Source organism: Rousettus aegyptiacus, unplaced genomic scaffold (assembly GCF_014176215.1).
Source record: "Rousettus aegyptiacus isolate mRouAeg1 unplaced genomic scaffold, mRouAeg1.p scaffold_m13_p_8, whole genome shotgun sequence".
NCBI lineage: Eukaryota > Metazoa > Chordata > Mammalia > Chiroptera > Pteropodidae > Rousettus > Rousettus aegyptiacus.
This window is the reverse complement of record NW_023416311.1, coordinates 1,428,302-1,452,938: the sequence shown is the minus strand read 5'-3', so window position 1 is coordinate 1,452,938 and position 24,637 is coordinate 1,428,302. Positions and strand designations below refer to the sequence as shown.

Sequence of the window (24,637 nt, the reverse complement as noted above, 5' to 3'; positions counted from 1 at the left end):
AGCGAAAAGCTGTCACTGTTTCTACCGAGACAGATTTGCAGCTTTTGTGCTGTTACTTCGTGGGCTGTTTTCGTGCGCGCGACGAGTGTGGCCAGGCTGTCACTGCTGCTGAATTTAAGAAAATGGTGAGAACACGCCGCAGCCCCTTCTCTCACACACGTAGACATTCCGCTCTCACCCTTGGGTCTTCTGAGCCTCGGGCTCCCCGCTGCACGCGGGTGCGGGCGTGTGAGCACGGGTGTGGGGACTCCATCACGCAGGCGACAGGCGCCCGCCCCAGCGGCGCCTCAGCGTGCTGGCTCGAGGCGGCCGCGGTCCTTCTGAGCGGGCTGTGCGGGAGTGACGCAGCTCAGCCCCCCGCCCCGCGACACCCAGCGTGAGGACCCCGGGGCCCCGAGGGCCGGCACGGGCCCGGAACCGAGCGCGCAGAGGCGCGAGCGCCGTGGCCCGCCGCCCCGTGTGACCTGCTCCCACGTGGCCCCCGCCCGTCGCGCCCGCCCGTCTCCAGGCTCCTGCAGAGGACGGACGCCCGCTGTGCCGGGGGAGGGGGAGGCGATCTGGGGGGCTGGGCCTGCGGGGACACCGCCTGAATGCGGCGCTTGGGGCAGCGGCAGCAGAGGGGCGGAGGGCCTTCTCCGGGCCGAGCGCGGCCTGCTCCAGGCACGGGCCCAGAGGCGGGCTGGCGGGCGCCGTCACGCCCCGGCACACACCGTCTCCACGGGGAAATTCACCCTGAGCCCCGGGAACTGCCTCGCAAACAGGCGGTGGAACCCAACCCGCCCGCAGTTTGGAGACAACGTGTACTGTTTCCTCATTTAGACTAAAACGCCCGCAATCCAATAAAAATTACGCGAGCACGGCCAAGTAGCTCAGAGCCTTGCCCTTCCCAGGGGCCCCGTAAATGCTCGATGATGGCAGCGGAGGCACCTGGCAGCTAGGCACGGACGGTTCTCGCCCCGTGGCCTCGCGTCTGACCATACGCCACAGCTGCTGTGCTGTGTCAGCCCTGCCCCCCCCCGAGAAGCCAGGGACGGCCCGGCTCTGTCCTACCTGTTTGCCAGCTGCTGCTCGAAGTCCCCGCACTGCCTCAAGAGCTCTCCACAGGTGGCTATTATCCTAAGCAAAACAAAAAGCACTTCAAGTTCAAGTATCTGGAATGCCAACATTTGCAGCACAAACATTGTCTCATTCATAAAAATTCTAACTATTCACTCCTCGGGTGGTGTGCTGAGTGCTGGGTGCTGTGAAAGGCTTAACCGTTTGATGAACTGTTTCATTAACGAGAAATTAACACGAAAAGTGAATGCCGGTCCCTTCTAATACCTTCACGTCTTGGCTACGCGTCTCAGCTCTATACGTTACAATCTGGTTTAATTTTACATTCTCAAACTACTCAGGTGCTTTTGGGCTCTATCCTTGAGAAAATGGACTGGAAATATTTTGTGTCTAAAATTTAAAAGCCCAAACTCATTATCTGACGTCGGTCAGATGCCCGCCGTCTGGCAGCCATAGAAGAGAACGCTGTCTTGACACTAGAAAACCCTCTCTCTCTGATCACGTGAAAGGCTGGGGAAGGTTAAACCGCTCGTTCCTCAGAGACAACCCGGACTGGCCCCCTGATCCGTAGTCAACGATGTCTTAATTTTCAAGTCGTTTTATGCTGGGCCTCAAACTCCAGCGACGGGGTCCTTCAACACGAAACCATAATGTCAGGACAAATCCCAGGATTAAAAACCTCTTAAGCCTAGTTAACTTTTACCTCCCTCGAGAAGGACCTGTCATCGCCAGCGTATCTAGCATTCCATCGTGAGGAAGGTTTGTGAGAAAGCGAGCTGGCCCGCTGGCCTCAGGTACAGTGGACGACTGTGCACAGTACTTTCTCACACCCTGAGCCACCACGGATGGCAGTGGACACAGGCGTCCTCTAGAACATTAAATTCCTTCAAGAAACTTCAAGTCTCGATTGAAGCCTATGAGCGGATGATCCAGGTGGACTCCGGAGGTCTGACCCACTGTGCTCAGAGATGGCCCGAGGAGGGCCTGGTCCGCTCGGGGTGCCGCGGCTCTGAGACCCCCATGTGTTGCGGGCACCCTGCACACCACCCGGGCTAGGGGTCGGGCGGGAGAGTACGCGGGAGCCGAGCAGTGTCTCTCAGAACGTGGATCTGCGAAGCACGGTTCTAAAGGAACGACGTGTCCAGATCCCTTTTCGCTTCAGCCTCACAGGACGGCTGCGAGGCCACGTGGGGTGGGGACCCATGCACAACAGGCGCACGTGCCTGGTCTGCCGGAGACTTCGCTGCCACGCCCCTGGGGTCACGGCCTTGCACGACGTGGGCCCAGTGGACCCAGAGCTTCCAATTCTGCAGCGACGTTACACACCCGTGTCTGAAACCCATTCCTAACTGTGGGTGCCCGGCCCAACCCGTTCTCAGTACTGTGAGCCAACGGAGCGAGCCACGGGCAGGTCCAGCCACAGCCTGGCCGTCTGCACACTGGCTGGACACAGCGCGGGCCGAACATCTCAGGCCACCGGGGCCACAGGGACGGGCCCACAGGTCGCACGGGCACGGCGGAACCGGGCTGCCAGCGACACCCCGGGAGGGTCCCCTCGGTGCCTTGCACGGAGCTCGTCAGCAGCCCCTTCCCAGCCAAACGGCACCGCCTCGCAGCCAGGCGGAGACGGGGTGCTGTCCGCTGTGCGCCTTCTGCAGTGCGAGCTCTACGTCATCTTACATCTGTAACAACTAGAGACTAAGGGGGAAACCTCTCAAACCAAACGTGACAAGTTCAAGTCACCAAAGAGGCTGAGGAGTTCATCAAGCATCTGCGCAGCTATTCTGAGAGCGAGAGGGGTCTTTTCGGTGTTTGCCTCATTGTTTTTTTGTTCGTGAGTTTGTCTAGACTATTTGCTTTCTCAAAAAACAAGGCAGTGAAAGAAAAAAGTGAAAAGCAGCCCGCGTGGGTGCCGAGCCGCTGGGCCTCACCTGATGGAGTTCTGGAAGGCCGTCCAGTCCTCCTGGAAGAGGGCGTCGGGGGCGGCCCCGTCCAGCCGGCATTTCCTCCGCACCGAGTGGAGCGCGCTGCTGAAGTCAGACGCGTACCTGCGGGGAGAGGGCAGGGCCGCAGGGTGTGGGCGCCGTCCCCAGACCGAAGGCCCCCAGGAAACGCAGTTCCGACAGCGCTCACGACGCTGCCCCCAACCTGCCCGCGGGACGGGGGGCCTTCTCCGTGCGGCGAGGAGCGGGGGCGGCCGCGAGCACCGCGACCCTGGCCGCGGCCAGCCTTGGGGTGACGCTGCTGTAGCGCTCCCGCGTCCTCACACACGCGATCCTGGGCACGCGGGGCCAGGACCTGTTGAAACGGTGGGGTCCCACGGAACCCGTCACCGGGGTGCGACAGGGCAGGTCGCCGGCATCCCGAGCACGGCTGCAGCATCCTGCCCCCTGATGTTTAAGAGCTGGACCCCCGGGGGACGCAGCGCGGGGAGGGACGCGGGGACCGTCCCGCCGCACCCTCGCGGCCCCAGGAACCAGGCCCTGGATGCACACGGGACCGCCGTCGCCGCCGACACCCACGCCTTCCAGCCTCGGTTTCCCCATCTCTGGAACGGACTCGCAGGCCGCACGCGGACCATCGGGACAGCTCTGGGCCTGCCTCGCTGCCCGCCCCCTCACTCGTCACGGTCCGGTCGCCTCCGTGAGACGGTGTCGGGCCCTCCCTGACCCTGGCTCTCCATCATGCTGCCAAACCTGTCGTCACAAAGTCCCCGAAGGAAAGCAGATGCAGACAGGGAGCATTAAAGTGGCACCCGTCAGGTCACAAGGCTTTTTCAAGAAACCTCGCGATGCCTCAGTTTCCTCGTGCTGTCGTAGATCCAGAATGCACCAGCAGAGCAGGTAAACCACTAAAGTCATCACCAACTTAAATTACTTGGATGTGACAAAATTCACAACGAAGTGTTTTATTGAAAACTTAGAAAGACGGTGTAGCGGAGTCGTGACGGCGAAACGAACAAGGCGACGTGCGCAGAGGCCCCCTGAGCAGCGCGGAACGAGGGCCGGGGCGGGGCGCCGCTCGCAAGGGCGCAGTGCCTGGAACCCAGCGGCCGGCGGAGGAGCCTGGGAGGACAGCGCTGTGGCGGGGTTCCCTGGGAGCCGAGGGGCTCCCCGAAAGCCCGTGACGTGTGCACTAACCCACCCGAGGTGCCGCTCTGAGCCCAGGGGCTCCAGCTCCACAGCCCCGACCCCGGCTCCGTCACAGCCGTGAAGCCCCGAGTCTCTAACGCCTGGCCAGATGCCACTTCCTAGGCTGCCGCCTTGCGTCCCCTGCTCGACCTGCTCTCCCTCTGCTGAAGGAGGTCCCATCTGAACCCCGCACAAGCTGGCTTCACCCCGGTTTCCCTAATCTTAGACATGAGTCGTCTTGGTAGCTTCAAACTCTTCCCTTCCCAAACAGCTGACCGGGCTTCACCACAGATGCTTTTAGGAACCGAGTGCTTGCAACCGCCAACAGCGCGCGGGAAGGAAAGTGCACCTCCCAGGAGCTGCGAGGCCCGGCCCGGCCTTTCCCAGCAAAAACACGAACAAGCCAGCGAACCACCGCCGCCGCGAGAGAAAGGCCCCCCGCCCTCGCACAGCGCACACAGCGCCCGACCCCGCGGGGGCGAGGAGGCAGGCTCCACGCGCTCACGCCGTCCCACGCTGTTGAAAACTATTTCCAAAAGCATGGCTTTTGTTTTGTAATGAAACTTCTAGAACTCGAAAAATGTTTTTCTGGCCACAAAATCCGGGCTGGCAGCAGAGAAAGGGGGGTCAAATTCTACTCGATTGAACACGTCGCTGACACTCTCTCTACAGGAGAACCCAGGCCCCGTCCCATGCCGCCCGTGAGCAGGAGACACGTGAACCCGGGCCCCATCCCATGCCGCCTGTGAGCAGGAGACACGTCCCTGATGGACGCAGTGGCCGCGCCGGGCTCCGCCCTCGGAAGCCACTGACTGCCCACGGCCACGACCGGCGCTGGTCCCGGGGCCCTCGGGACTCACAGGACCACAGCGCTCCACGCTTGCCCAGCAAACAACATTCGGCCCGATAAAAGGAACTTCTTGGGACTCGCGCTGACGTCATTCTAGAACAGGCTGTCCGGGAAGGTCTCCCGGGGCCTGGGCACGCATTCGCCGGTCTCTGACAGCGCGGCCCGTGAGCTGCCGAGGGCCCTGGCGCCCCCACCCCGCGGGTCGGGGGTGCGGCCTCGCGCTGCTCCCTTCTCCAGCTGACTTTCAGTTTCCCCTGTTCTTTAGCAGCTTTATTGCGCTGGAGCTCACAGACCACACACTCCACCCACTTAACGAGCACAAGTCCGCGGTTTTTAGGGTCATCACAGCTGTGCAGCCATCGCCACGTCTGACTTTAAAACGTTCTCGCCGCCCCAAAGAGAAACCCTGTCACCCTTAGCCGTCGCCTCCGCTCTCCCCGGCCCCAGGCAGCCGCTAGGCCCCCTCTGTCTCCAAGTCTGCCGGCCGCGGACCAGTTCGCGTAGAAGGAACCACGCCACGTGTGGTCTCTTACGACGGGCTTCTTTCATTTACATGGACGTTTACACATGTTCTTATCTTACATTTCTAATTAGACAGGAAATGTGTGAATTTATGCGCCTTCTTTAAAAAGCCAGAAACGGACGAATGCCACCACCCGCCCCTCCCCATCTCCCCAGAGTGCGCTGCTGCCCTCCCCGTCGGGGCTCAGCGAACTCTCTGGGCCACGGGCCGTGTAGTCCGGGCTCTGAGAGGCACAGGCCCCTGTCTGAACCACTCGACTCGACCTCCGCGGTGCCGGGGCAGCACGGGCGGGGCCGGCGGGCGAGCCCGGGCGCGCTCCCATAAAGCGCCGCTGACGGAGACGGGTGGCGCGCCAGGCCGTGCTCCTGAGCCAGCGCGCCAAGCCCTGTTTTACAAGAACACAACCTTTTAAACTGTGAAGCGCTTCGGCTATAAAAGCGTCCTGAGCTACGGGGCCGGGGCGGGCGCGCGCCGTGGTGCACAGGGAGGCGTGTGGGGACACGGCCACGCCCGCCCCGCGCCGCGGCCCTCGCGGAGCAGCTGCCCCCCCGCCCGCCCGGACGCCGCCGCCCGCGCGTCACGTGCTCCCTCCACATGCGCCGTGAGACCGCGGGGCCCTCTGCACCTTGTCTGCATTCACCCAGGAGTAAGTCGTCAGGTCCACCTGCGCTGGCACGTGTTAGCTGAGCCCCGTGTGGGCACACGCGGTCCCCGGGCAGCCCGGAGGAGCAACGGGTGGCCCGGCTGCTCGAGGGCCACGGCGCCACACACAGCGCCCCACGGAACCCCCTCGGAGCGCCCCCGGCGCTCGGCTGCCAGGGCTTCCGCGGGTTCCCAGCAGAGGTCCGGGACACACATTCTTGCTGGGACAGACACTGCCCTCCCTGTGGCCCGCCCTGCCCCCCCACCCCCGCCTTACTTGGCAAAGAGGGATTTAAGGGCCGTCAGCAGGCCGCAGGTCCCCAGGCCGTTGGTGAATTGGACGCATCTGTCCACAGCTGCCGACGCCAGGCCGAAGAGCTTGTTCACCGAGTGGCCGAGCTCCTGCACGCAGTCGATGAGCTCCCCGTGCTCCTGGTCGGCAAGTGTGGACAAAGGGAAGCCGCCTCAGGCTGGGGCGCCTGGAACCCCGAGGGGGCCCCCGGCGCCATCCGCAGGAATGCGGTCCGCACGTGGGACAGTGCCCCTGGACCTGGGCCACAGGAGCCGTCTCAGGGGCCGGCGAGATGAGGGAACTTCACCCGCGCACGGCAGGAGGGCGCGATCACACCCCGGCGCCCACCCCCGTGGCTGCGGCTCCTGTCTCCGTGACTGACAAGGCCTGGCTCCCGAGGCTCAGGCCGGAACCCAAGTCTCCGCGCCAGACGTTCCAAAAGGACACGGTGGAAACAGTGCTCCCTGCAGGGCGAGGGCACCGCCGGGGCGGGGCGGACCTTCTCGGCAGCTTCTGTAGACCCTGTCGGCCGACCCCGCCGGACACCGTAACAGCCGCACTGGACGCGGCCTCGCGGCGCCCGGCCCACACGCAGAACGAGGCCGCGAGGCGCTGGCCGTGAGCGCGCGGCTGCCTGCTGTCCCCATCGGCCTGCCTGCCTCACACTCAGCGCTGCCGCGGCGAGAAAGCCTCCAGTCGCGGAGGTGACCGCCTCGTCCTGAACGGGCGCTGGCGCGGCCTGCGCTCCTTCTCCACGCGGCCCTCGGAGCCGCTCCTGCCCCCGATGCCGCCTCCCCCCGAGGCCCGCGCACCCCGCCCCAGGACGCCCCGAGAGCGGGCGGGGCGCGACGTACCAGGGGCACCGCGCTCATCTGGATGAGGAGGCTGCTGGCTTCCAGGTCGCCGTACTTGAGCTGGTACGGCGCATACGGGCCGTACACGGCGTCCACCAGCTCCGCCACTCTCCCCAGGCTGGGCTCGTCTTCAGGATCAGAAGAGAGAGGCGGCGATGAGTGAAGGGCTGGGAGCGGGCGCGGGGCCGGGCCGGCGCCAGGACCGCGTCCTCGTGAGGGACAGCGCTCTGCCACCTGCTCCACTGAGGGCGGGTGTGACAGGCGCTGCGGTCCCTGCCCAGCAAGTGTGGACCTGCCGTGCCAGGGTCTCAAGCACGCTGAGGACACCAGGCCCGTCGTGGCCGAGGACCCTGACGTGCCATCCCTTGGCGGTCAGGCTCGAGCCGGCCAGGGCGCAAAGGCGCCACAGGAGAACGCCTTGCGCCTCGCCTTCCCAGGACGCGGCAGACGCGGGTGCTGTGCCGGGCGCCCCCGGGCCCGGCGTGCGGCTGCGGAGACCGCACGCGCGCTGGCGTCAGAGGTCCCAGCGCCCGTGGTGCAGCGCACAGCCCGTCAGGCGCTGGCTCCCAGCGCCCGGCACGCGTGGCCTGAATGCGCGCCGCTGTCGCCGGCCGAGGGCTGCTCCTCCCGCCCCCCCCCCCGCCTGCGCCGCTCACTCTCCCTTCCGAACGCCACTGCGAACGCACGGGGCCCTTCGCTCATGGCGCTGGGACCCGCTGTGCTGGGACCCGCCGTTGCCCGTCTGGTCAGTGGCCGCCCCTCGGGCTGCCACCTTTTTATACTAACCCACAGTTATTAAGTGGTCATCAAACATGAAAAAATTCTCGTTATTTTGAGCAAAAAAAGCATTAAGATTGTATGCAGCCAGTATTTAAAAACGTGTATAAATGTGTGTGTGCACATAAAGCACATGTGTTTATGAAGAACCTACGTTTAATCACTGGGAGAAACATGACAGAACGCGGTGGCTCTCTCCCAGTGATAACGTTACGGATCATTTCTACTCTTTCTCATTTCTGTCTGTGTTTCCACGGTTTTTTAAACTTAAGAAATGCTTTCTCGAACAACTCAGTAGGATGAAAGAGCCTCGCGGCTAGCAACACACCCCCCGGGCTCTTCAGAGGTCACCCAAGCAGGAAGGTCTGCCCCAGTCTGCCCCAGCTGGACGCGCAGCCGCAAACCCTCCGGCCACTTGGAAGGGCACCTGCCCCTGGAGGCCGCCCACCGCCGCCGAGCCTCTCCCGCAACCTCGGCCTGAGCAGTGAGCGTGCCAAGAACACCCATGAATCACTGGGAACCCGGACCACACACACGGCCTCTGGAGGGCCCGAGGCAACGCCCTGCAGGTGTGATCAGAGAGGACGACTACGGAATGGGCCCGGGTGGTGCCGCGGCGGCCACACGGCAGGACGGGCCTTCCCAGCCACCTCCTGAGCTGACAGCAGCGTGTGTCACGAGGTCGGTGTTCCCTACAGGCTCACGCTGCTTCCACCACAGACGGAAAACAGCCGGGGATGCGGCCGCACCCGCGCTGTCTGCCCCAATGCGCCAGGGTGGGCTCCGCTCCCCCATGACAGTGGGGCGGGCGCCAGCTGTCCCTAGGGCCACCGCCAGCCCTCACTCAGCAGCCCTCCCTCAGAGCCGCTGCCACTCCTAAAGCTCCTCGGCCCGGCTGCTCCCGCGAGTGCACTCTGGGCTGAACTGAGGTCTCACGATGCCGGGCCAGGCAGAGGGACCCGCCCCAGTAACCTCTGCCCCGGCCGCCCCGAGGCCCGGGTCTGTCGCCTCCCAGCGAGGCCAGGCTGCTTACGTGAGTGGGACAGCAGCGCCGTCTCCAGCGCCTTGGCGAAGTGGGTGGTGGCGGCGTGGAAGTCCAGCAGCTTGGCGAGCTCCAGCTCCGGCCCCGCCTGCTCCACGCCGGCGGCCAGGCAGGCGGGCAGCGACGGCGACAAGTCGCCCAGCGTTTGGATGAGCAGCACCGTCGCCACCTCGTGCGGGTTCCTAAAGACCTGCGGCGGGAGGGAGGTCTGCGGTCGGCGCCCGCGGCCAGACGGGCACACGGCGCCTGGGTCCCCCGGGCGAGAGCGCCACGTGACCGTGTGCGGAGCGCGGCGGGGGCTGGCGGGGCTTGCGCGTGCCCAGGGCAGCTGGCTACTTGGCGTCTGTCGCTGGCCCCAAGCACCCGGCTACTTTCAGATCTGTGGAATGCAGTCCCTAGACGGTCACCACACGCTGGCTGGAGAGAGGGCTGTGACGGGGACAGTGTGGGGCTCGGGACGGGGCAGGAGGTGGCAACCAGAGCTAAGCAGAGCGGGTCGGGCGTCAGAGCCCGCGGCCACCCTGCCCCCCACACAGGCCCTCAGTAAGGTCGGGGCCACCTTCTACTCTCAGGGCCACCGGGAAGGGTGTGGCGTGTCCCAAGCCTTTTAGGTCACAGGCCCACCTACTCACTGAGGCCGTTTTCCGTACCACGGACTGCAGGTGTCTGGACAAAGCCTCGCTGTGTGGGTTTAGCGGGGCCTCACAGACCCCACAGCGCAGCTCGAACATGCAGGGCCGTGAATCAAGACAGAGGACCACTCTTACGCAACTCTGAGACCACAACAGGTGCGAGTCTAAGAACTATAGAACCAATCAATTCAAAACTTTATTAGAAAATACCCTGAGATAAACGAAAATGGACACAGTGAACAGCGAATTAGGGGCCGCAGCAAAGGCAGCGCCATGAGGGAATCTACAGCCGTGGGCGCACGCGTCGGGAAAGAAACGTCAGATCAACACCCTAACTACACACAGTCAGGAATCAGAAAAAGACAAAGAAATTAAACCCAGTAGCAGAAAAACAAAAATAATAAAGATAGAGCAGAGGCAAATGAAATAGAAACATCAATTAGAAAAAAATTCTACAAAGCTAAAAACTGGCTCTTTGAAAAGATCAACAGAATTGACTAAACTTTATCTAGACTAAGAATAAAACGGAGACTCAAATACGACAGTCAAATATGAAAACGAGGACATTGTTACCAACTTTATAGAAATAAAGGATTAGGAGAGACTATGATGAACAACTGTAGGCCAACAAATTAAATCACTTAGATGAAAGAGGCAAACTACTGGAAAAACAATTTATCAGCACTGACTCAAAAAGAAATAAAAATCTGAACAGATTTTCTATAACTAGTAAGGAGATTGACTCGGTAATCAAAACCCTTCCGAGAAAGAAAAACTCAGAGCCAGGTGGCTTCACTGGTGAATTTCTGCCAAACATAAAGAAGAATTAACACAAATTATTCTCAAACTCTACCAAAACACCTGAAGGGGAAGGGACATGCTACGGTCTGAACTGTGACCTTTCCTGAAGCCCCCCCCCCCCCCAACTCCTGAGAATGTGACTGTACTTGGTGCCAGGGACTCTGAACAGACAACTAAGGCAAAAGGAAGTCATCTGGGGGGCCCGAACCCAATCCGACCGCAGTCCCTGTGAGAAGAGATCAGGACAAGGACACACACAGAGGGTGACCGCGTGAGGACGTGGGGAGAAGATGCCATCCGCGAGCCCAGGAGCGAGGCCTCAGAGGAGCCCGCCCCGCTGACGCCGTGATCTTGGTCTTCCGGCCTCCGGACCCGAGAAAGCGAATCTTGTTTACACCACTCGGTCTACGCAGCTAACACCACACTCACGGGGTGAGGGACTGACAGCCTTTCCCCTCAGGTCGGGAACAAGACCAGGATGCTGGCTTTTGCCACTTCTATACAACACATTGCTCTAGGCAGAGCAATTGGGCAAGAACATTAAATAAAATGCAACCAAATTGGAAAAGAAGAAGTAAAGTTATCTTGGCTCACAAATGACACAATCTTATATGTAGAAAACCCTACAGAATTCACAAAAATGCTGTTAAGAGTTAAACAAGTTCAGCAAAGTTGCAGGATGTAAAAGAGACAAACAAAAACTAGCCGTTTCTGTATGCTAACAATGAGCAATCTGAAAAGGAAATTAAGAAGACAATACCATTCACAATAGCATCAAAAAGAATAAAATACTTATGAATAAATATAACCAAGCAGCTGGAAGACTTGTACACCCAATACAACAAAACACGGCTGAAAGAAATTATAAAAGACATAAATAAAATGGAAAACATCCCGTGCTCATGACCTGGAAGGCTTACTACTGTCAGGATGGTAATGCTGCCCAAAGCGACCTACAGATTCCAGGCAAGCCTGTCACAATCCTGATGACGTTTTCTGGAAAAAGAGAAAAAAACATCCTGAAATTCACAGGGAATTTCAGGGGGTGCCAAATAGCCAAAACAACCCTGCAAAAGAAGAATATCATTGACAATCTCACACTTCTCATTTCAAAACTTACTATGAAGCTCTGATAATCAAAACTGTATGGTACCAGCTTAAGGACAGACATAGAGACCTACGGAATAGAATGGCAAGCCCATTAATAAACCTTCACGTGCATGGCCAAATTATTTTCAACAAGGGTGCCAAGACAATTCGACGGAGAAAGGATAACATTATCAACAAACGGTGCTCAGAAAACTGGATTCCACATGCAAAGAAAAAAGCTGGACCCTTACTGTGCCCTACATAAAAAACTAACTCAAAATTAACCAGACGCAAACATCAAGAGCTAAACTATAAAAGAAAACATAGCGGAGAATTCTCATGACTTTTGATTTAACAACAGTTTATGATGCCAAAAGCGCAGACCACAAAAGAAAAAATAAACTGGACAACCTGAAAATTTAAAAATTTTGTGCATCGAAAGATGCTATCGAGAGAGTAAAATGACGACGCACAGAATGGAGACATTTGCGAATCTTGTATCTGATAAGCGATTACTACTACCCAGAACATGCAAAGAACTCCTGCAACTCAGTAACAAAAACAACCCGCCCTGCTCCAGAAGGCTTTAGCAGACATTTCTCCAAAGGAGACACACCAATGGCTGATGAGCACGTGAACAGGTGATCCGTCTTTAGCCACCAGGGAACACCAGTCAAAACCACGACGAGATGCCACTTCATACCCACTAGGCTGGCCACCGTCAAAAAAACGGAAAATGCCACGTGTTGAGAGGACGTGGAGAAACGAGCTCGCGCGCGCGGCTGGTGGGGACGTGAAATGAGCTGCGGCCGTGCAAACGGCCAGCGACTCTGCGGCCCGGCGAGTCCATCCCGGGACACGCACCCGGCACTGGGAACGGGGACGCGGGCCTCTGCGCGCCCACGTGCCCGGCAGCGGGAAGACAGAGCCACCCGTCCACCGGCCGACGGACGGGGGCCAGGCTGCGGTGTACGCGTGAGCGGAACACTACCCAGCCAGGAAAAGGGAAACTCCGGTGCACGTTACAACGTGGATGACGCCTGGAAACCTGCTCAGTGAGGTGAGCCAGACGGAAGGACGAAAAAAAAAGTGCCCGCAGGTGGAGATGCTGGTTTCCCCACTGACCTCCAGACCCGTCCCCCCCGACAGCAGCGCCCCGTGCGACCGGCGCAGGACCCCTTCGGCCCCCTCTCTCCCGCACCAGCTCCTGACGACGGTCTGCTCTGGAGCCGGAGGCCTTCACGGCGTCACGGTCACCATCCCCGCCAGACGAAGCCCGCCGCCCTCCCTCGTCTTCCCTCCGCGGCTCGCCCTACGAGTCACCACCACGTCGACCGTTTTTAAATTTTTACTTCCGTTTTAAATGCTTAAACATTGCAAGACTCATGAGTTGTTAACGTTTCGTCACACAGGCTTTATTTCTGTCACGGACCTCATGATGTCGCTTGGGCACTTACCGCTCAAAAATGAGGACATCCTCTTACCTTACAACAGGCCGGTGAGTCACGCTTAGCCTTGGCGTAACACCGACTACTCGGGCTGCGCCGAGATTTCCCCATTGTCTCTCTAACGCCCTGGATGGCTTCTGTCACCGTGCAGCGCCCAGTCAGGGAGATGCGGCCGCACTGGGCTGTCAGGCCCGGGATTTCCCCATTGTCTCTCTAACGCCCTGGATGGCATCTGTCACCGTGCAGCGCCCAGTCAGGGAGATGTGGCCGCACTGGGCTGTCACATCTTCTCGGTCTCCCTTCGTTTGAAAACAATTCCCCAACGTCTTTCCTGTCATGACGGTGGCATTTCTGAAGGACTCAGGACAGCTGTTGCTCAAAACAGTCCTTAGTTTGGATGTTTCTGCGTGTTTTCCGTGATAGCGACAGGGCTAAGCCTCCCGGGCGGGGAAACCATACAGCGATGTTCGGACACCAAAGCCATTCCTGGGCCGACCACGTCACCCAGCCTCCCGCTCTAGACTCTGTCCTCCGGGGAACCCCAGACTCCGGCGTGCTGCATCCGAAGCCGTCCACCGTGCCCCGGCCCCGCACTGCCGCAGTGGGACACGGCCCCCGCCCCAGACAGCTCTTCCCTGGCGACCCCGAACGCGCCACGGAAGGGGCCACGCAGGCCTTCCGGACCGCCCAGCTCGGCCGACGTCCTCGCGCGGCAGAGGGAGCACCGCTCTGAGAAAGGACGAGACGGCGCTGCTCTGTCTAGGGGGAGGCCATGCATCCCCTCTGGGTGCTTGAGGAAGGGCAGAGGGGACAGGGCCAGCCTGGCTCCCGCCACCCACCTGGGCCGGTCAGACCAAAAGCTCAGCTCCGGGGAGTTCCAACTGGTTGGCCAGGCGAACTTGAAATACATCCCAGACCGCCCCAGCACGCTTTCTGCGTGTCTGCCTTAAACGCACAGGCTCCCTCGTGCTCGGGTGGCCCCTCTCCTTTAAACGACCGGGGAAAAGGGGGGTCTCTGGCCACGGGCCAAGGAACAATCCAAAGGTTCGCAGGCTGCAGAATGAGAGCTACTGGATTGATCTCACCAGCCCCCAGAAAAGCCACCTGACGCTACACGTAAGGATTAGTTCGAGGCGGACCACAGACCAAACTGTCGAAGCCAAAGCTTCTGGAAGAAAACACAGTAGAGTATCTGTGCGATCTGGGGGTTGGCGACGGTTTCCAGGACACAGCAACCAACGACCATAAAATAAAAACTAATAAATTAGGCTCTGTCAGAATCAATACCTCTGCTCAAGCCACGGACTGGGAGGGATACGCCCGGAGCCTGGCTGGGACTTGCACCCACATACATGAAGCGCCCCTACGACGAGCAACGGAGAGGCGACACCCGGGTTTTTCAAATGGGCAGAAAAGCCGAACGGACACTTTGCAGAGGAAGAGAGCTGAGCGCGTGAGGAAGAGGTCCCCTGAAGTCACAAAGCGCGATGCGAGGCCACCACGGGCCCGCCAGAACCGCCGAGATGGACAAGACCGACAGCCCCCGACGCCGGCCAGGATGCGCGGCGACCGGCGCTCTCACGGCGTGTGCTGTGGGCGCGCAGAAAGCAGGGCCACTCGGGTTTCCACAGACCCGAACGCACGCGTGCCCCGCGAGCCAGCAGTGCCACCCCCGGGCACGTCCCCAAGAGGCAGGAGTGCGTGTCCAGAGACCTCAGGGACAACGCTCAGAGCGGCCGCGCTCCTACTGCAGGCCGCCCAGGTGCCCGCCGGCAAGGGGAGGGAGAACAAACCGTGGCACCTTCGTGTCGTGGGGCAGGACTCGGTGACAAAAAGGGACAAGCCACTAACGCATACGGCATAAGTAAGCCCAAGGAACGCCCACTGGACGGAGAAACGCACGGCGACGTCCCACTGACGCGGACGCTGAGGCCAGCGGCAGGGCTCACGGGGTCGCGCGGCCGTCGGGGGGCCGCACGGCGCCATCTTCCAGGGCGACGGCGCTGCTCTCCGTCTTCACGGGGATGGCGCCAAGCCCGTGCCGAAACTAATCGAAGGGCGCACATGGGATGAATGCACGTCTCCCTCTTTACCAAAAAAAAGAAGAAGAGACCCGACAGACGTGTGAGCGCGCGCCGCGCCCGCCACGCTCGCGTCTCGGACAGCGTGGATCCGCACACGCTCGCGCCCTCCCGAATGTGGGACGAGGCCTGAGCGGGGGCGCGGGAAGCCCGAGCCCCTTCTGGGTGGCGAGAGCGTGTGCATCTGGGCCCGGACTGTGTGTAGCCTCACGGCGGCAGCAGGGGAAGAGGCCGGGCCACGCGAGCAAGGACGGACAGACGGGGCCACTGGGAGCGAAGACGACGCAGAAACTGCGCCGCTTTGACGGGACGCTGGTTTTCATCGTCTTTTCTCTCTTTTTTATTTTTAAGGCTGGATTAAGCCGGTTCAAGGAGCAAGTACCTTGCATGACATCACCTGTATGAAGAATTCGCTCCAACTGTAGTCAAGTTCATTCCAGCAAATGAATGACAAACATTTGAAGAGTGAGTCACAACTAATTAAAAAATACATATACTAAGCCACACCATAAACAGGCCCAGTCAGCCATCACTCAGAGCAGGGTGGCCTCCCTTCTGAGAGAGGACAAAGCCCCCTCCCGGCATCAAGACCCAGGGACGACACTTCACACTCCTGTGGCTGGAAAGGCCTACGAACTCGGGGAGAGTAAGTGGCGAGTTCAGTCCCCCAGTCTCGCGTCCGCCCCAAGTCAGAGGCGCCTTTAAAATCGCACTCTCCTCTGGAGGCCGTGTCCCATCAAGGGAAACCAAGTTAGAGCAGGTACATTTTACTGAAAGTTAAGATAAAAAGGACCTGCTGACTCGCACACCACCTGACCCAGGGCCGCCTCTCTTAGATGGAAGATAAGGCCTTCCGAATTCCAGGGCCCCCTGCTGAAGCAATTAGATTCTGTTTAAGATGCAGACAGGAATGGTGATAAGAGCTTCACTGGAGACCTAAAGGTCTGACAGCCTTGGGTTTGGAAGCTTGTCCTTTAACCCCTTAGGGGGTGGCAGAAAACCAGGAGGTTCCTCACGCAGTGCCCTGCAGCTGACAGACAAGCCCCAGGGCGGTCACCGTCCCCTTGTCACCCAGGCCCTGCTGTCCCCAGAACCCGAGCGAGCTGTTACCTGCGCGGCCCACTGGATCTGTGTGTGCCAAGCTCCGAGCAGGGTGTCGTAGAGCCCGGTGAGCTGCTGGTCCAGGGGCAGGTCACTCTGGCAGAGCTCCTGCCAGGCCGCCAAGAGCTGCGCCTACACCGGCAGAACGAAGGGGGCGTGAGGGGTGCGCCAGGGCACGCTGCCCTCCGACCAGCCCTCCTGCAAGGCCACCAGCGGGCCGCGGCCTACTCTCCGGCCTGAGCGCCCCCCACCGGTGGCCAGGCCCTCCAGCACAAGGCGGAAAACCCCGCTCCGACCAGCGAGCGAAGCCGGAGTCTGTGGCCCTCTGTCCTCTCCCCTTGACCGTGTCCCAAAGGGGCCAACGGACGTCCACTCAGCAGCTTCGCCCCGCCGGACAGGCCTCAGAGGGGCCGTGAGCGGAGGTTCGGCATCAGGTCCTAACCCTACTGCTTTAAACACACGTGACTGTTGGCCGGAAGGAATCGGGTCGGCCCAGGAGGACGTCAGGTCTCTAGGAACCGGACCCCGACGGCCCCAGAGAGTGTGTTTAATTCTTCAGGAGAGTCGCCCGCGGCACCTGCTCGCCTGCGGAGGGCGTGACAAAAGTCACGACAGGACTCCCCCTTAGAACACCAAAACGGGAAAAACCGAACAACTTCTCAGTCTGTAAACGAAACCCAGGCTCACAGTGTTTGTGAACAGACAAGACAAACGCTGCTGCTGCTTTTTCCAGTGGCAGGTAAAGGGATCCAGAGCTGGGCCAAGAGCACCCCCTACTGGCTGACTAAGAGAACACGGCCGGCGCGAGGAGGCCAGCGTCGCCTGCGAGAAGCCCAGGCTGAGCGGCCGGGGGCGGCTCACTCAGCGGCTCACCTTGTGGCATCTGTAGTAGTAGGCGAGCAGCTGGGGCATCCGGTCGATTTCGGTAAAGACCTTCACGAACACCTTGGCCTGGTCTGGGGAGAACGACAGAAAGCGTGTCGCCTGCTGTCGGGGCCGGCGTGCACGCGCGGCAGCCAGGACCCGACGGTTCCCGCCTGGACAGCGAAGTGACCCCCGTGCGAGGACGTGACCGCGGACAGGAGGCAGCGCGAAGGACAGAGCGCGCCCCACAGACACTGCACGCCTCGGCTTCCTGAGCATCACGACCGACCATCGGCAAGGTCACCGCAGCACAGGAACGGAAAAGGGCAGGGAGGCCCGGACCTTGCAGCTGAGGGCGACCCTCGCCCTGACTGCCACGCAGGGGCAGGTGGGCGCCTGCATCCCGCCTCGTCCCGGCCCTGAGGCAGAGCCACGGAACGCGACATCAGAGGCGTCTGAAATGACCATCAGGCAACCTCGTTTTACAGACGGAGCCTGCAGCCCCGAGCGGAAGCCATTAAAACGGCGCAGGCTGGACCGCGTGAGGCCGCCGCTACTCGGCCACTCCCCACGTACGGAGAGCGCCACCGCACACGGCTCGGTCTAAGGCCGGCAAGCACGGGACCAGCAGACCTCCCGCCAGGCGCAAGAACCGGCCCGCGCGTTGCTGCCCAGGGCCTCTGCGCGGCCTGTCTGCCCTTCGGCTCTCGGTGGGCCGCCCGCCCCCTCTCAAGGGCCTTTCCCTACCACGCCTTCCCCTCCCCGGAACCAGTCACCACCCACACTCTCCTTAGGTCCTTTGTAACGGCTAATCGTCCTCCTCACCCTCAGAGGTGGAAGCTCCACGAGGACTGTGACCTGTCCTGCCTTGTGTCACTGTTCCTGGAAATTTGCATAGCACAGGGAGGCGCTCTAAATGACTGTTTTTGACAGCACCGTTTTGCAACAATGTAAGCAGCAGGTTCATGGTGAAATCAAGAGAAAGCTGAGGATAAGAAAAAACCTGCCTACAACCCTATCACACGCTGTTAAACACGGTCAATATTTTCGTGTGTATTCACAGAATGGTTTTGGACAGAAACTGCTATAGTGTTTACTGCTCTGAACATAATCACGACTCTAAAATCTCTACCCAAAACAGGATGTGTTATTCCTTGAAACAAATGATAAGGTAGAATTTGGCAATACAGCAAACCCATTTAATAAAAGTGATGTGAAAACTTAAAAGTAATCACATAGGTGGGTCTTTGGCCCTCACAGAGGAATTAAAGGTTTTCAAAATTGGTGCATTAAGCTCATAAAAATGGCAATTTGATGGCTGTCAAATGGGGGGTGAGGGATGGGGAAAGAGGGGAGGATTAAGAGGTACAAATCAGTAGGTACAAAACAGTCACGTAGTCAGCGGTACTGTAACAACTCCGCACGGTGTCAGGTGGGCACTGGATTTATCAGGGGGATCACTTCGTAAGTTACGTAAATATCTAATCACTGTGTTGCACACCTGAAACTAATATGATATTGTATGTCAACTATGATAGAAAAAATAAAAGTATAAAAAATTTTTCAAAATTAAGATTAGAACATTAGGCTAGACAGACAGATCTGCAGCACACCCAACCAACCTAAAGCAAATGTCAGGCACCACAAGGAAGTGTTAAGATCACAGACCCTCCTGTGACTTTCTGTCACCGATGGAAACGTCCCACCGCACGCACAAAACTGCCACCGCCTCTCGGCAGCCGAGGGAGGTGACCCGTCGGCTACTGTGAGAGACGGCCACGCGGCCGGCGGGCTGCGCTGTGCTGCTGACACCGCCGGGCCTGGGGACACCGCACGTTCGGGAGCAGCGGGAGCAGCGGTAGTGGCTGCAGACGGCGCTGTCCCGCAGAGACGGCCGGGAAGGGGAGCCAACGGCTTCCGGCGGCCTCCTCCGGCTACCCAACCGTTTCGCGGATGACAGGGAAGCGTGTTCAAATGCCACCGGGAAATGACATGCCCTCATAAGCTCCTTGACAAGGTGCAACTCATCGAACAGCACACTGCAGATCTGCACGTTTCTCTACATGCACAAAAGCATCGGAAACCAACACTGAGCACTGGGTAGCGACATGAACGCTGAAGCGTTTCGGAGTGACACGTCCCCAGGTCTGCAATTTACTTTGAAATGCAGCAAAGAACAAGACGATGGGCGGAGAGGAGGCCGGGTGGGGGGACACGGGACAAAGCGGGCGTGGCTCAATGCTAACGCTAGGATTAGATGGTGCGCTCGCTGTACGGTTATTTCAACGTTTCTGTATTTTGAAAATTTCCCTATAAGATGCTGAAAAAAAGCAGCCACCATCGTTACAGTTCTACTACCGATCTGCATGATCCAAGCAACACCGAGACATTCTGCAGACTGGAGATTCGGGAAGCCTCGCCCTGGTCAAGAGGGTCCATGGAGACGAGGGGCGGCCGGCACTCACCCACAGACTGCGAGGTGAACGCGGCCACGATCTGGGGGCTGGCCAAGGCCTCCAGCCTGTTCTTCAGGGCCTCCAGGTGCACGCACTTCTCTGAGTAGTCCGCCGTGTCGACGAGCATGGCCAAGCTGCTCTGCATGCCGGTGAGCTTGGCAGAGATCACGGCCACGTCCTGGAAGACGACCAGCACAGACGGGACCTTTCTAAACACCCCAGCACTTCAATTGATAATGGACAAAGCACGTGAAAAACCGTAAGGTAAGGAAATGGCCCGTGAGCATGTTTAATATGATCAGTACTCGAATAAACAGAAATTAAAAGGAGAAAGTGCCACTTTCCTAACGGGAAGAACTCTTGAAAATTACAACGGCTACTGTTAGTGAGGACCCCGTAAATTCACACTGTCTTTCTGGAAGGCAATTTGGCAACTTGCATCAAGAGCCTTAAAAATTTCAGCCCTCCGATCTGGTACTACCTCTTCTAGAAATCGGTCTAAGGCAATAATCAGAGGGACAAAAAGATATTAATGTATTATAATTAGCGTGATTTTAGAGTCATAATAACATAAACCTTGAAGTAACCTAATCTTCCTTAGTAACAAATAAAGCGGAAATTACAGGTCACTCGTAATGGTACGGGGAATATTGTGCAGCCATGAAAAACAATGTTTTAGAAAAGTATTAATTACACAGGAAAATACAACTATTAGGTGCAATAAGATAAAAAAGCACGTGGACACGAACATGTGTAAATGTCTATTACCTATAACATACGATACATACGAAATACACACGCAAGCACAAACATGTACAAATACACAGGAAAATACCTAACAGACATAAAAACCGTCACTACAGAAGAGGAATGAAGATCATTTTGTTTTCCTCTGTGTATTCTTCCGAACTGTCCAACCCTCCTACGACACGCCTAAATTAAGTCCGTAACGAGAAGTGCGTGCTACGTGAGAGGGCGGTGACTGAGTGCAGCCATCAGGCCTGCGCTGTCTGGGACACAGGACGAGGGGGCGCACAGCGTGGCCCTGCAGGGCACAGCGCACCCTGAGAGGCGTGGCTCGGTGTCACAGGAGTGCGGACAACGGAGGGGGCCGGCGGGAGGGCTGGCCAGGAGGTGACGCCTCAGCTGCACCTTGAGGGGCCAGCGGAGGTCTACCGCAGGGTGAGGAAAAGGAGCGGAAGGACCGTTCGGGCAGAGCGAGGCGTGAAGGGGCGTGCGGTGGCCGTCATGAGCAGTCGCCAAGGCATTCCCGACGGAGTGACCGGAGAAAGGCTAGAAAGCCGCACGGTGTGGAGACAGGCTGAGTCCTGAGGGGGCCGGGCGCTATCTGCCAGTCCTTAGCGGCTAACGTGGGAGGGCGAGGGACAGGGAAATGACCCGTGCCCATCTCTGCCTCAGAAGATCCCCCGCCACGCGGAGGACAAACTGGAGTGTGGGGCGACTCGCAGCCAGGAGACCCCCGGACGGCTGCTGCAGTGGTCTGGGGCAAAACGCAAGCAGGCGTGACCGGGGGTGACAAGGACGGACGACTGGAGAGAAACGGGCGGCGGGGACGGGGAGCCGGGGGCCGGGGGCGTCAGGGCCACGAGAAAGACACTTTTTGCTGTTTATTCCTGTTCACAAATCTTCTCCCGTGCATTTATAACTTTAAAAACCTTAAAAAGGTCTTTTAGGTAGCAGAAGAGATGACCAGCAGCTCATCGTGCTTTACAAGCGAGAGCGCTTCTCCCGCGGCACCAGCTCACGTCGCCCCGGTGAGCCAGAGCGGTGGCGTTACGTGTCGCCTGCCCGCAGCCCAGGGCCCGGGAGCCCGCGCTCCAAGGGGCCGTTTGCTCCGTGTCCCGCCTTTTGTTCCGGGGCTTCTGAGCCACCCGGGGACTGAGCGGCTGCGGGCAAGCAGGGGGTGCAAGGCGCCGGAGTGGAAGCCCAGGGCCTCGGGCCCGCCCCTCCCCAGGCCTGCGCACTGTCCGCCCCATCAGGGTGTCAGGGTGCTGAGTGACCGGCTGCCTCACCAGAAGGGACTTCGCCACAGCCGTAAACAGGGAACCCACCTGGGTCTTGAACGTCTCCTCGATGTCGGCGCTCAGTGTGCTCCACTTGTCCGCCTCCTGGAGGGACTGCACGGCCAGCTGCATCCGGGACTTCACCTGGTCGATGTCCACCAGCACCTGAGCGGGAAAGGGGCCAAGGGGCGTGGGAACCGAGGGAGGGCAGCCTGAGCTGGGGCCGCCGCACGCCTGCCCTGGGGAGCCCCGTGCCCGCCACCTGCCCTGGGGAGCCCCGTGCCCGCCACCTGCCCTGGGGAGCCCCGTGCCCGCCACAGCCTCGGGCTGGCATTGAGCGGGTGCTGAAGAGCGAAGAAGCTGGCAGGACCCGGCCAGAGAGGGGTCTGCGCACAGCACCTCCCAGACCCAGAAGCGGCGCTGGGACGGGAGCCCCAGTACCTGCATGGACTGAGCCGTGTCCTGCTCGAACTTCCTGATGTCCTCCTTGACGAGCACCATCTGCTCCCTCAGGAAGGCCGCCTCCTGGGTCAGGGCCTCCACGTCGCGGAGCACGCGGGGCATGTTCTGCAGGGCCTGGAGGCTCGTCTCTGCGCCAGGGCAGACACACGCACCGCAGGTGAGCACCGGCCCGGGACGGGACCAGCAGTCACACGGGAGGGGATTCTGACCCCCCTCGCTGGCTTCCGAGCCTGGAGCTCGGGGCTGGGCGGGGGGCTGGGCAGGGAGCTGGCCTCCGCTGACCAGGCCCCCCAGACTGGTGGCTGTGGGCGTGCGGTTTATGGGAAGGACCCATCGACCTGACCCAACACCAACCGCCCTCCACCACCGAGTTCGACCCCAAGTGCCTTTCCAGGAGCAGGGTGTGGGGCGCCGAGAGCGGGTGGTGCCCGCTACGCGGCAGGTGCTTCACGTCCATCACGTCGCTCACTGTCACGGCGTCACGAGCAGCCGCCCCTCACGGGCCGGCAACCGTCGGCTCAGAGATTTCCGAGCCGCGACCAAGCCTGACGCGCGTCTGGCCCCGGCACCTGCTCTCCTCAGCCTTCAGAACGCAGCCTGCAACCCGCCCCCGCAGCTGGAGCGCAGTGATGACGCAGGCCCCCGGGCCACCGACCAGGGTCCTATGCTGTACGCACAACAGGAGATCGCCTGAGCCCAAGGGGTCCGCATGTTCTAATGTCCCCAGTGTAGGGTAAAAGTTGACCCTCTCTGCAGAGCTGGCAGGGGAGGGTTCACGGCACAGCCCTTCGACCTTCTTGTGAGAAGTTCCCTGGCTGTCAGCTGAAAAAGCCAGGGCCCCCCGGCGCAGACGGACGTCACCCCCAGAAGCCATGCTCCAGGGACCTGCCCGTCCAGCTCTGCCCTGACTGGCAACGTTTCCGGCCCTGACCCTGGTGAAGTTCAAGGAAACAGACAGAACACACGGAGAACAGAACACACGTCCCCAACACACACACTTCACTCTGACGGCACCATTACGGCCCGGCCCAGTCCCCCACCTGCCGAACCTCCAAGTCACATGCAGTCTGGTCTGGCTGGCTCCCTGTTTACCTCTTTCTCCCTCTCCACAGCCCCCCGAAATGTAGTCTGCTCACGCATACATTTTAAAACTTCCACCTCCAGTGGTTGCCTCTGGGAGGGTAAGGGTCAGATTTCACTGCAAAGGGACACAGGGACTCTTTTTTGGGTGACAGTAACGTTCTCTGTCTTGAGGAGGGTTCGAGTTACGCTAGCTGCCACATTTGTGAAAACTCACCCAACTCATCCGATAAGATCCATGCGCGTCACTGTGTGTTAATTTACTCTAACTTCAAAAACGAGCTGTGGACAAATGCTGGATTCTAATTCTACTGTTCAGGGTCTGAACCGAAACGTTTAGGGATGAAGTTTACTGGTGTCTGCAACTACTCTGAAATGTACGCCAGAAAATAAGATGCGTCGGGCACAAGCGAGGGGCAGCGCTGTGATACGGCAGGCGGAGGGGAGCGCCGACTGCAGGGTCCAGACGGCGGGTGAGCGGCGTCCACCGCAAACCGTCTCGACGCCCCTGTGTGGCGCCTCCGTCCACAGCTCCAAGCCAGGGCTCTGTCTCGTTCTTGACCCTCTCCCCATCTCAGTCTTCGTTCCAGCCCATCGGCAAGTTCTCCCTTTTCTTCCTCCTAAACATATCTCAAACCCACCCATTTCCCACTCCACGACCACAGCCCCAGCTGAAACCACTATCATCCCTCTTCTGACTACAGCAGTAGCCTCCAGAATGGGGACAGAAACCTAACCATGTCCCCCCCCCCCCCGGCTTATAAACCCTCCAGTGCCTTCCCATTACAGCCGTTTTAAATAAAACTCAAACTCCTTAATGTGACATTAAAGTCCCTGAGGAACCAGGGCCCACTGGCCCCTCCAGCCGCTCCTAGGTCTTATCAACAGTGTGTCTCTGCACCCTGAGAAAGTTCATGCCCAATAAACACCTGCTGACTGAGCGCACAAGCGAACCGACCCTCCAGTCGGGGGCCCCCAGCATCCCCCACTCGAACTTCCCTTTGCCGCAGACCTGGGCCCTTGCCTCAGCCCCGTGAACACGCAGCCGCAAGCCTCCGAGGGCTTGTCGCCGCCTCCGGAATGAAGCGCCGGCCCTGAGGATGGCCAGCAGGGCCTGTCATTGTCTGGCCCGATCCACTCCTCTGCCTCGACCCTAGCAATACTCAGGACGATACTACTAACGACACCGGCCGACGTCTCGTCTTTCTCTGCACCGGCGAGGGCGACTCACAGCCACGAGCCTCTGCGTGCTGTTCCCTGTCCCCTTACACAGGACGGGTAGCAAGGCATACTGCTAGGGCCTGGGCACTGCAACCCATCGCCTGGGTTCAAACCCAGGCTCTGCGACGCATTAGCAACGCGATGCAGGCAGGCTGGCCTCTCCGACCGTTCGGCCACCAGGACGTGCAAGTAGCCGCCGGGCCCACGTCTG

The 24,637-nt window shown here is 59.7% G+C and overlaps 1 protein-coding gene across 1 annotated transcript in view; it reads right to left on the bottom strand.

Annotated features, from left to right (window-relative positions):
• The window catches only part of COG7 (component of oligomeric golgi complex 7), a 37,298-nt gene that overhangs the window by 11,720 nt on the left and 941 nt on the right, over positions 1-24,637 (bottom strand). Inside the window, exons 2-11 of the mRNA XM_016155505.2 lie at positions 22,105-22,253; positions 21,712-21,828; positions 19,649-19,817; positions 17,193-17,275; positions 16,329-16,451; positions 9,159-9,357; positions 7,349-7,476; positions 6,480-6,634; positions 2,988-3,104; positions 1,051-1,116 (exon numbers count right to left, since the gene is read on the bottom strand). Coding sequence (XP_016010991.2) covers positions 1,051-1,116; positions 2,988-3,104; positions 6,480-6,634; positions 7,349-7,476; positions 9,159-9,357; positions 16,329-16,451; positions 17,193-17,275; positions 19,649-19,817; positions 21,712-21,828; positions 22,105-22,253 — 1,306 coding nt within the window. The remainder of the gene's footprint in view (positions 1-1,050; positions 1,117-2,987; positions 3,105-6,479; positions 6,635-7,348; positions 7,477-9,158; positions 9,358-16,328; positions 16,452-17,192; positions 17,276-19,648; positions 19,818-21,711; positions 21,829-22,104; positions 22,254-24,637) is intronic.